Raw genomic sequence first — 11,537 nt, 5'->3', positions numbered from 1 at the left:
GCCCTAGAATCTTTTGATTTCTGACCATTACTATCTCGGTTCCGTCGAATATACCTTTTGATCGAGACACACCTGCGGGCTGCCCGGGGGGAGAGTGAAAGCGGTTGCAAGGACTCCGTAGTTGACCTACATACCTACATACCAATGTACCTTCGTACTTGTCGACCCCAAATTTACAGGGCGCACGGGTGGCGACTTTCCAGCTTTTTACCGTCTAGAACACTGGGTGGCTAACCTTTGCTGTGGCTGAGTCTTTCAGCAGGCGTCTTCGGGAGAGAGCAGAGGTACAACGCGGCAGATGGCAGACACCTGGTTGCCCTGTTTGGGCTCTACGAATACATGGAGGGTGGTCAAAGAATTTCATGTTTGACAGCTTGTGCCTTGCACAGGAAATGCCCAGAAAACCCAGAAAACGAGGGTGCCGGAGCGCCGACGCTCCCTTGACGTGCCGAGATTCGATGCTCTTCCATCATCGACCGAGGCTTTCCATTTATACAGCATCTGAGCCATCGATGACCCAGTGACGTTTTACAAAGCTGCAGGACTAATAATATGAACCACAATGTTTGCAGAGAAACAGACTGGTGTGGCTGAAGCTGCATAACAACAAGACACTGCATGGGAACAACAGGGGCCGGGCGGGCCCTTCATAGCTAACGAATCCTGGGCACCAGTCACCCTTCCACGAGTTTCTTTCGCTGGCACTGATCCCAGTGCCCTTTCAGTTATCAGTTACCTGACGTAGTCCTCTGCCGACAGCCCAACTTTGCAGCATGTTCCCTGTGACACCACAGCTGGTCATGGGCACTGCAACCCCCAAGTGTCGTGCCTTGGCGGTTGCATGACGGACAGTCGCGGCGACTAACATGTGTATTGACTTGCTCTTGTCGCTAATAATAAATAGCGTCTCGTGGCCTCATGCAGAGAGCAAGGCGACTCCCGTGGTTGGGGCTGCCGTCCTCCGTGACGCTGGCTTACACTGGCTGCCAAGGCAACTGCAGCAGTACCTACCTGTATGTGTGTGAGCAGAGGTACGTACAGTAGCTCCTGACTACACAAAAAAACGGGATTCGAGCTTTCCCATCATCTTTGGGCCGTCAAAATAGACAAAGGTGCATGTCGCCCATTGTCCGATGCAGACTAGGAGGTGTCAACGCGTCGATCATGATATCATCGTCGCTCAAGCCATCTGAAAAATGATTTGCATCGTCGCATCAAGCCATAACTTCTCACCAAGTCTATAATGGACGTGTTACGCTGTGCCAGCGAATGCAACGAGCCTGCAGCGGGCTGACAGCGAGGCTTTGGCGCGTGGTCTGGGAGCTGCTGGGACAAACTGCCACACAACATAGACGCGCACACACTGGGGACGACAAACCTGCACGCCCCCTCCAATACAGAGAGGATTGGACCCTTGAAACTTACTTTTGAATTTTTTGAGGACACCTCGGCCAGGGCTTGGTCGTTTGCCGATTATTGCCAGATTCTACCAACAAACGAAATTCTGAGCGCGCCAAAAAAAAAAAAAATACAAAACGGCGCTCAACGCCGTACCCAGTCGCGCCGGAACGAATGCTCCGGTACGTAGCCCCGAGCCAACAAAGCAAGCCCAGGATTTGATAGAAGGGCAGAATGAAGCTGGGCAGATGGCCAGCCCGACCGACCCAGCAAGTGGAAAGAGGGCAGCAAACTGACAAATGCTCAGGTTACCCAAAGTCGGCAATTGATCGACGTTGCGCCGCGCTTTGATTCATTGCCCCAGCGCAGGACAGCAAATAGTCTGTTGCTCATGGTGAACAAACTTGCAAGTGTATGCGTGTCAGAGAGACACGGCAGCCAAGAATCGCCACACAGGGAGAAGGAACCACAACAGTCCCACCGATAATAATAAAGGCCAAATTATTAACTAGTTTTTTCTATTAACTAGCAGGAGCACTGCGAGGTTCCTTCACATCCATCTGAACACACCCAGGCAATTCGATGCAGCTCCACAAGTATATACGTGCCTGTATTTGACCCACGCCCCCTCCTCTCGACACTCGCGATATGACGACATTGACTTTTTCGCTCCTAACCCTAACATCCAGGACCCCGAAATCCTGCCCCAGGACTGGGAAAAATTCAATTCAAAATCAAGATTTCAAGATTTCGATCTGATTTCCGATAATTCCTATGTACTGCACCGCCACACCCGGCATTTTCGTTCCATTGAGTCACCATTACGCAATTACCTTGTATCGGACCGAACGCTTGAGCCACACCAAGTGTCAAGCCACAGAAGCTGCCACAACAACTGATACTGACAAAGTATGTGCGTGTCGGTGAACCCTGGCTGCTAATTGACCTTGGATGCAGGACCAGACATGCAGCAGGGCATGCAGCAGGGCATGCAGAAGGGCTTCCTTTTCGCCAACTCTTTCTTCTTTTCTTTTGGCAGATGCCCTTCTCCACACCGTACCGTGGACTCTTCGGCCCTTCGCCGTCTGTTCTGCATTCAAGAAGCCGACTCACACCGAGAAGCAATAACTAGAAACGAAAAGCAATATGACGGACAGTTATGTACTGGTACATAGCCCACCTGCAAGCCCACTAACGTTAGAACCAAGGGTTGAAAAGGCCAAGGTTGACGTCGGTACGCAAGGCATTGGCTCCGGCCCCACTTTTGGCCGCCGGCCCCGTTCAAGTCAGACCTTGTGCGGCCGCCCCTTTGGTTTGATACGGGTGTATGCAGCAGAAGAGAAGGGGCATAGAAGGGGGGGAAAGCTTAACGCGGCAGTCTGCTTTGGGACCCTGCTGGTGGCGAATTCCGGCCTTGGTTTCTAACAGCAGGGACCGCGACGGGACATGCTGCCGTGCGTGCTCCTGTTAGCAGGCACCTCGCCCGAGGAGGCTTTTTCCGCTGAAGACAAGGTTCCTGGGCTGGGCTGCAGTCTAACCCACCGCCAACAGTGCGCCGCTTAATTAGGAAACAAAAAGCCACATGAGCCTGGCGTCCTGAGTCGCACACCTTGTCCGAAAAAACGCGCGATGGCCGGTTGTTCGTTTGAAATTTGAAATAACGTCTGCACGAGATCGTGCTGAATGTCGGAATCGGCGCTGTGCTGCATTTTGAAGCAGCCCGTGCTTCTTTTGGTATCGGGTAGGTTGGTTGACTCGCAGAAGCAACCCAGTCCGATCCCTTTTCAAGATCAGCATGCTGCGCGGACTTGGCCGCACCGCACGATGCAACATGGACGTTGGAATCTTTTTGGGCAGCGTGAATGGCTTCAGCACACCGGCGCGCCCCAACGGACACTGTCCGTTCGGCATGTGGCGCGCAAGGACGGTGTCCGGCCAAGGGCGGAAGAAGAAGAAGAAGAAGAAGAAGAAGAAGAAGAAGAAGTAGTAAGGAGTGCCAACGCCGGATAGCGGTGCCGAGGAGTTGTTGGACGAAAGTCGATCGTGATCAAGAGGACGTAATTTGATCACCGAGATGTCCGTGCTCCGGAATGATAACCTGTCGCCGCGGTCGTGGCCCTGAGAGCTGGTTTCTGATGCTGACGATGCCAAGGACGGCAACACAATTCACGTCAATTTGGTGTATGGAATGAGCTCGTCTGATGTTCAACTTTCAAAATGAACCAACATGCCAACCTCGGCGCTCAGAAATTCCGCAATCACATGGAGCAGTTTCAGGATTGCAAATAGACCTTCCCCAATGGCCTTGGTCGACCGACAAAACGCCTGGATGAGCGCAGCGTTGAGAAAATCGCAACTTAAGCCAAAATCGAGCTGTACGGTAATGGCACGGTACCTGCAGAATGTCAACCGGAGGTGGATGTGCATCACCAAGCCATGCATAACTCCCAATCATCAACTGTTATTAGACGTATCTAATGCGTAGCTATTATACACGTGCATCTCGATCCCCTTAGTCCTTCTTGAGCGGCACAAAAACCTCCTCGATGCCGTCCTTGGAGACGATGAGCATCTGGAGCGAGTCGCCGACCTCAATGTGGCGCTCGGCCGCGCCGTCGAACGCGTCCTTGATGATGGTCTCGACCGTCGGGCGATCGAGGGGCTTCCGCGGGCGCTCCTGGAGGTCGTGGCCCTCGCCGCTGCCGGGCACATACTGGTTGTGGAAGTTGACCTGGTTGTCGAGGAAGGGCATGATGAGGCTGGCCGCGGCGCCGCCGGCGCGGCACTGCTCGCGCTCGTAGCTGCCGACCGGGTCGTACGAGTAGACGGCGCCGCGCCCCTCCTCGTCGAGGCCGCCGAGCAGCGCGTGCGTGTAGTAGGGGAAGAAGCGCTTGCCGTAGAGGATGGTCGACAGGCGCTTGGCGCAGGCGTTGAGCGTCATCGGCTTGCCGTGGCGGTGGCGGTAGATCTTGCACACGGTGTCGAGGCGGTCGCGCAGGGCGTCGCCGTCAGCGGCGAAGCCGCACACGGAGAGCACGATGGTGGCATCATCCTGCGAGGCGTTGGTGCCGCCAATCTTGAAGACCTTGGGCGCCATGCGCGAGTTGATGCTGTAGCCGCTCGTGTGCCGCGTGTCGCCGGCCATGATGGTGAAGTCGGCGCCGGCGATGCCCAGGGTCGAGCCGCCGTTGTCGGTATATCTGCAGAAAGAGAGGGGAGAGTCAGCGGGAAGATCCCCTAAAGCTTGATGGAGTCTCGTACGGGTTGAAGCGGTGCTCGCGGGGCGCGCCAGCTTGTCTGGGGACGTCAGACAACGAATAGTTGGGGCCATTCAGGACCGGGTTTTGGCTGAACATGGCCATTGTGACTGTGTGTGCGGATGCCGAAGCCCTTTTTAGCTATAGACGATGCTGGCCGGTCGTGATCGAGGTGTTGCGTGGGTAGATTCGATGAACTTGGTGATGGGATGAGACTGTGTTGGCAGGCAGGAGAGCTTGCTCAGCACGGCTTGGAGGTTGCTCTGGCTTAGCGCACGCGTACAGCTGGAGCCTTGCCACAGAAGGGAGCGCCACAGTTGGTACCTATGTACATAGTTGCCAGCCCAGCCACAGCAAAACCAGCAGCCTGGGCAAGTCCACCAACCAGCCACACCGACCAGTAAATGACTAAGCCCCGCACTCTCGGAGGGACCTTGGGGAAGCTCTCCTTTTCCACTCATCCCCAACCGACCGACCGAACTAGGCTGCTTGGTTCGCACGGCTATCCGCTCATTAGCTGGAGACGAGGTAGCATCCCCCTGGCTGCCCATACGACGCCACAAATGTCTGGGCGTCGATTTTGGCATCTGTGACCTCGGCAACGAATTTCTTCATCTGAACGTCTCCGCAGACACATCTTCCTGGTCGCCAACGACCCCCCTACGCTTGCTATTGCCATCCTGTCATTGTCTTGTCTGCCCGCCTGCTACGTTCGGCTACAAGTAATACATCATGACGGGCGACATTCGCGCGCGAGCGCTGGACAAGATTGCCTCCCTGGCAGCGTCGTCGACCAACACCTCCTTTGACAAGTCCGACCTTGACAGGCTGTGCCGAGCTTGCAATGTCAGTGGCCGTAACCGCGAATACAACCATGGCGCCTACAATTCGAAGCAGTCCAGCTCACTGGGCCGCATTCCCATGGTAATGCTGCTCCGGCTTCACGATGCTCTCCCATCGCTAACAGGCGTAGTCGATCCGCGAATTCGAGGTCCTCCTAGCCCTTTGCAAAAATGCGCCCAATATTCTGTCCGCTCAGAGCGCCCAGAAGCTCTCCTACCAGCTCATCCCGTACATCCTCGAGGCGCACTCACAGACCTTTGTCCCCTCCCCGTTCTTTCGCCGAATCAACCCCTGTCCGACCGAGTCACTGTCTTTCCACGTCACTGCTGCGCTGCTCTCTCTCGGAATCAACTACACCGAATTGAAGGAGACCGTCACCGACGGCATCTGGGCGTTCACTAATGCCTGCAGTCGCACCACCGAAAGCGTCCTCTCTCCTCGTACCGGCGACCCAGGGAACCTCAACATTGACGAGGCCGTTCGCACACTCAACATCGCCGTCGCCATCCTCGGTTTCCTCGACGCCGCAGCCGCGCAGGCCGATTTTTGGAAGGCTGGCGGCCGCCTGGGCTTGATCCAAAAGGCCAAGCAGTTGCTGTCTGAGCCCTTCCTGGTCGCTGTCGAGACAGCCTTGTCGACAATCCGCAACGCCCATACCGACGACCGCGACGTGCGGGAATGGAAGCGTCATTTGCGCCACTATTCCGCCGCTGGTCGTCCGCTTGGCGCCATGCTCCTGCAGCGAAGCTTCATGTGGCTTGTCCTTTCCAGCACATCCCTGATGATCACTGATGGATCTGAGCTGCGTAAGAAGCACGTCCTCGATGTGCTCATGGACAATGGCGGTGTTCTGTTCCGAGCCGATGTCTTTGCTGGTGATGTTGACCTGCGATCGATTGACCTCCACGCCAACTTTGCCATCGACCAAATGAACTACATTGAAGCCGGCGCTGACTTTGCTCGTCTTGGCTCTCCTTCGCAGCAAAAGCTTGCTAACGCTGTCAAGTCCGCTGCTATGATTTCCTTCCTAAACTGCACCTTGCTGAATGAAGATGCCGCCGAGCCTGAGCTCCTGATGAACTGGCTGCAGCAGACCTTGGATGATCCTCAACAGATGAGTGACGAAACTCTTGCTTCCACGACCCTTCGCTGCATGGCTCTTCTTAGCCGCATGGCTCCCTCGTTCTCGCAGACTTTGATTAGATCCCTACCTAGATTTATTGTCCAGGATGTTCAGGATGCAAACATCGGTGCCGTCGCTTCCAGAAGCCTTGCTTTTGTGCTCAAGAAACTTTCCAAGGATGCTGTTATCAGCACCCTTTACTCGCTTGGCAACGTTCTCAGCCCCGATACCGAAGAGAGACTTGCTAATGGCCATGTGAATGGCTCTGTTGACGGAGAGACCGCATTGAATCCTGTTTATCAGCGTCGTCACTCAAACGCTAGCTCCATTTCCGTTGCTGTGAACGGGGAGGAGGAGGCGGCTATTGTGTATCGCAATGTCGTGCAAGCGATCTCCAGCATTGCCAAACACTGTGAGGATGAACAAATTACGACTCTCGCACAGACAATCCTTCTCCAAAAGTTGGAAAAGGTGAACGCTACTGTTGATGTGCAAGTCCTTACCGGTGCCGCTGAATTGGCTCTCAGCGGCGGCCACCAGGCGTTCCGATCCCTCCTCAAGGTGTACAACCGACAAGGCCATTTTGGTGTGGTTAAGCGGAAAGACTTCCTTTGCCAAGCTGTTTCTCAATGCCGAACTCACATTTCTGCAAACCTTCGCCGCGATTCGCCGCTTTTTGATATTTACTGGGAGCATCTACTCGACAGTATCATTGCTCTTGGGGACGCATACTCGCAGGGTCAGACAAGACAGGTCGACGTTGACCTGGCTGCGCAGGAGATTGGAGAGCTACTCCACCCTCTAGCTGTACTCATGTCGACTAATGACCTCGCCTCCCAGCCCCTGGCGAATGACGAATCCTACGCCTTGCTTAGAGATGCGTGGTTCAACATTGTTGTTCATGGCTTCTCCACCTCGACAGAAAGAGGCAAGAGATATTTGAACGAGTTGCGAATGATTGCCATCCATTCACCTCCGCTAGCTGCCGAACAGCGCGGTGAACAAGTCGAGAGCGACATCGAGCTCAACACAGTCCTGCGCCGCGGCAACAGCAGCGATAGGGAGTCTTTGCAGAAGAAGCTTCTGAGTGATCTTATCCCCAGCAAGGCCTCGGAGATTAAGAGCCTCAGCTACCGTAAAGTCATCTTCTTGCACTCCGCTTATCTCGTTGAGATCCTGCGCGCAGATGCTGGAGACTGTACCAAGGTCGTATCTTACTTTGCTGAACGCAGCATGCTGCAGAGGGAGGTGTGTAGTGTTATGGACGGAATTGCCAACGCGGTAGTCGACAAATATATCAAGAAGACTATCAGCGGGACCGACTCTGCGTTCTCGGCGCAGTACGCTGCTGAACAGCTTGTCACGATCTTCTCGTTATGCTGCCATCGCATCGAGCGTGTTCAGAAGGCTGCATTCCTGTCGGCTGACAAGGTCGTCCGGGAGATTCCTTCTTCACTCTGCTACCGCACCTCGCTCTTTGCCCTGCTCGAACTGCTTTCTCTGATGTGGTCTAGCTGCCTGGAAGCCGAGACGGACATGTACGGCCTCAGATCTACATTTACATCTGAACGTGGCAACGTGACAGTGAGGCTTTCGGATGACTACAAGTTCCGCAGCTCAACCTTGAGGAACCTCCATCAAAAGGCTGGGACCTGGGTTAAAGAAGCCATCAATCTCGCGCCACTCGACGTCAAGGGCTTACTGCAGACGTATTTGTCCGAGTTTGACGACGAAGGTGCTTACGGTCACATTTCTCTGGGCCGTTCCTTTGCCCTGGAACTTGGATCAACCATCCCCAGTACCGACAACCGCCTCCAATCTCTCGACCAAGTCAGCGAGTACAAGATCAACTCGGCCTCAGATCTTATTGCCCAGTATACCACTCGCCAGGAGTATCGCTACGGCGAGACGCTTCCCGATCGCGGCACTGAGCTGATGAGCTTCATGCAGCACAACCGCAGACCCTCGTTCTCCCAGTCCTCTGTGGTGGAGAGCGCCAATGCCGCAACTGCTCTCGCCCATGTTGAGGCTCGCATTCTCAGCAGGAAGGCGACCTCCATCGACGAAGTCCGCGACATTCTGCGCAGGGCTGCAGCACTCCTGTGCCGTAGCAAGCATGACGAGTCTGCAGTTGCCCGTCACCTTGTGAGCATTCCCTTTGCTCTCTTCACTAAGCAGTCGATCAAGCTAGGAGCTTCTCTCTGGCTCGGCGTCATGAATGAGAACCCTCGCCTTGAGTCGAAGCTGCTCAACGCTATTGCTCAGCAGTGGGAGTTTACCATCTCTCGCCGCGTTGGCCTCTTCGACCCCTCATTGGAACATCCCGATCCATTCTTCGTGAAGCAAGAATTTTCCCCGAGCGATTGGGACATGATCAGCCAGCAAAAGCAGAAAGTTCATGATACCCTTTCTCCTCATACCCGATTGATCAAGTTCTTTGCTAGCCACTTCAACGCCACTCGCCTGGGCAGTCCCGATATCCAGAGAGTCTTCTTGCGCCTCTTGGATCTCACGCTTGACGCACTCAAGGACTGTAGCCCACACCCAATGGCCCGCGAGATTCGGTTCCAGATCATCCTGTTTAGTATCAAGGTACTGCGAAACAGCACAACCATCGGTACTGCTGCTCAATACAGACTCAAGGACCGAATCTTATCTGCTGGCCTCAGCTGGTTCCGCCACTCGCCGCGCTGGTCTTTTGGCAGCAACATGCTGTCTCTCAAGACGGAGATCAGCCTCCTCGCTGATGTCATTACCTCATTGAGCCTGATGTCGCATATCGGCACACAGACAGTCGGCAAAACCACTTCTCTGCAAGCCAAGGAAGCCTTGCTGAGACTGCTCCTTGAGAACGAGCAATCTCGCCTTATTGTTTGGGCAAATCCCCGGAACTCGCAAGGAAGTCACTTCCTAAGTCACCATCATTCTAAGCATGCAGCTGAGAGTGCTCTCCTCCCACTGGTGCGAACAGCTTGGTACCAGGACCCTGCCATTGCCGTTGAGTTGGCTACTCGATTTCACTATCATCGGCTTCGCAGCGATATTCGTCGCCTGATTCTCGCTTCGCCGGAAAAGGTCATTAATGAGCCAGAGGCGATCCCGCTCATGATTGGCAGCCAGCTTCCTGACGATGTCAACTCGCAGCTCAGATATCTCTTGTTCTGGGAGCCGGTCAACCCCATCACTTCAGTGACTCTTCTCTCGCCTGCTTTTAGAGACCACCCCTTCATCATCCAGTACGCCATGCGCTCGCTAGAAAGCCATTCTGTGGACGTCACATTCTTCTACGTGCCTCAGATTGTGCAGTCGCTTCGTCACGATAATCTTGGCTATGCTGAGCGCTACATCCTCGAGACGGCGCAGTTCTCACAGCTCTTTGCCCACCAAATTATCTGGAACATGAAGGCCAACTCGTACAAGGGTGATGATGCCGAGGTTCCGGACGAGATCAAGCCCACGCTTGACACTGTCATGACCAAGATGGTGGACAGCTTCATGCCCGAGGACCGCGAATTTTACGAGCGTGAATTTTCCTTCTTTGATGAGGTCACTGGCATCTCTGGCAAGCTCAAGCCATACATTAAGAAAACCAAGCCCGAAAAGAAGCAAAAAATTGAGGAGGAGCTGATGAAGATCAAGGTGGAAGTCGGCGTATACCTGCCGAGTAACCCCGAGGGTGTTGTTATTGGCATTGATCGCAAGTCGGGTAAGCCTCTGCAGAGTCACGCCAAAGCGCCCTACATGGCAACGTTCCGCGTCCGCAAGACCAAGCACGCGGGCGACACGGCGGCGGACGAGGAGGAGGAAATGCAAGTGGTCAAGAAACATGCGCCGACGCTTCAGCAGGCTGCCGATGCGCAGGACAACTACATTGAAGTCTGGCAGTCGGCCATCTTCAAGGTCGGCGACGACGTGCGCCAGGACGTGCTCGCGCTGCAGATGATTTCCGTGTTTCGCAGCATCTTCCACAACGTCGGCCTGGACGTGTACGTCTTCCCGAACCGGGTGACGGCCACGGGTCCCGGGTGCGGTGTCATCGATGTGCTTCCCAACTCCATCTCGCGCGACATGGTCGGCCGCGAGGCGGTCAACGGCCTGTACGAGTACTTCCGCGCCAAGTACGGCAACGAGGACTCGCTGCGGTTCCAGGCGGCGCGCAGCAACTTTGTCAAGTCCATGGCCGCCTACTCGGTCATCTCCTTCCTGCTGCAGTTCAAGGACCGGCACAACGGCAACATCATGATCGACGACGCGGGCCACATCCTGCACATCGATTTCGGCTTCTGCTTCGACATCGCGCCCGGCGGCATCAAGTTTGAGCGCGCGCCCTTTAAGCTGACGGCCGAGATGGTGGCCGTCATGGGCGGCACCACCGACCACCAGAGCTTCCACGCCTTCGAGGCCCTGTGCGTCCGCGCCTTCCTCGCCGCGCGGCAGTACCGAGATCGTCTCGCGCATGTGGTCCAGCTCATGATGGGCAGCGGCCTGCCCTGCTTCAAGCCCGAGTCGGTGCGCCACTTCAAGGACCGCTTCGTCCTCGACAAGACGGAGCGCGAGGCCGCCGACTTCATGCGCGACCTGGTCAAGAAGTCGTACGCGAGCTACAGCACGGGCATCTATGACCAGTTCCAGCTCATGACGAACGGCATTCCTTTCTAGGCTGGCTAACCCCGGGTCTCGTTTTGCTCGCAACCTATTCTCCTCCTTCCTGCTTGTCGGACTCCCTCCTTCTGGCAAATTCCCTCTTCTGTAGGACCAATCAATCCCCTTGAACCCGTATAATTAGTATAGCAGTTATCTTAAATCGATCCCGTTTATTACTTGCAAGTGAACTGTAATTTAAGTTTGTACGTGTTTAATTCTGTAGTCTCTTTTTTTCAAGTACTGTACTTTTTCGATCGAATATACCAAACTAT

At 54.9% G+C, this 11,537-nt stretch overlaps 2 protein-coding genes across 2 annotated transcripts; one reads left to right on the top strand and one right to left on the bottom strand.

The window, feature by feature from the left end:
• Nucleotides 1-3,910: 3,910 nt before the first annotated feature.
• Nucleotides 3,911-4,760, bottom strand: ISF_04320 (proteasome component C5; the record flags this gene model as incomplete). The annotated part of the gene is made up of 2 exons (XM_018847926.1): nt 3,911-4,598; nt 4,660-4,760. The coding sequence occupies 2 exons, from the start codon at nt 4,758-4,760 to the stop codon at nt 3,911-3,913; spliced, it is 789 nt and encodes a 262-aa protein (XP_018704882.1).
• Nucleotides 4,761-5,387: 627 nt separating this feature from the next.
• ISF_04319 (phosphatidylinositol 3-kinase 3) lies at nt 5,388-11,280 on the top strand (the record flags this gene model as incomplete). The annotated part of the gene is made up of 2 exons (XM_018847925.1): nt 5,388-5,579; nt 5,629-11,280. The coding sequence occupies 2 exons, from the start codon at nt 5,388-5,390 to the stop codon at nt 11,278-11,280; spliced, it is 5,844 nt and encodes a 1,947-aa protein (XP_018704881.1).
• Nucleotides 11,281-11,537: the final 257 nt, after the last annotated feature.

The sequence above is a fragment of the Cordyceps fumosorosea genome, assembly GCF_001636725.1.
Source record: "Cordyceps fumosorosea ARSEF 2679 chromosome Unknown scaffold_9, whole genome shotgun sequence".
In the NCBI taxonomy this organism is placed as follows: domain Eukaryota; kingdom Fungi; phylum Ascomycota; class Sordariomycetes; order Hypocreales; family Cordycipitaceae; genus Cordyceps; species Cordyceps fumosorosea.
Note: the sequence above shows the minus strand (reverse complement) of the source record. Positions and strands in the feature narration are given on the sequence as shown.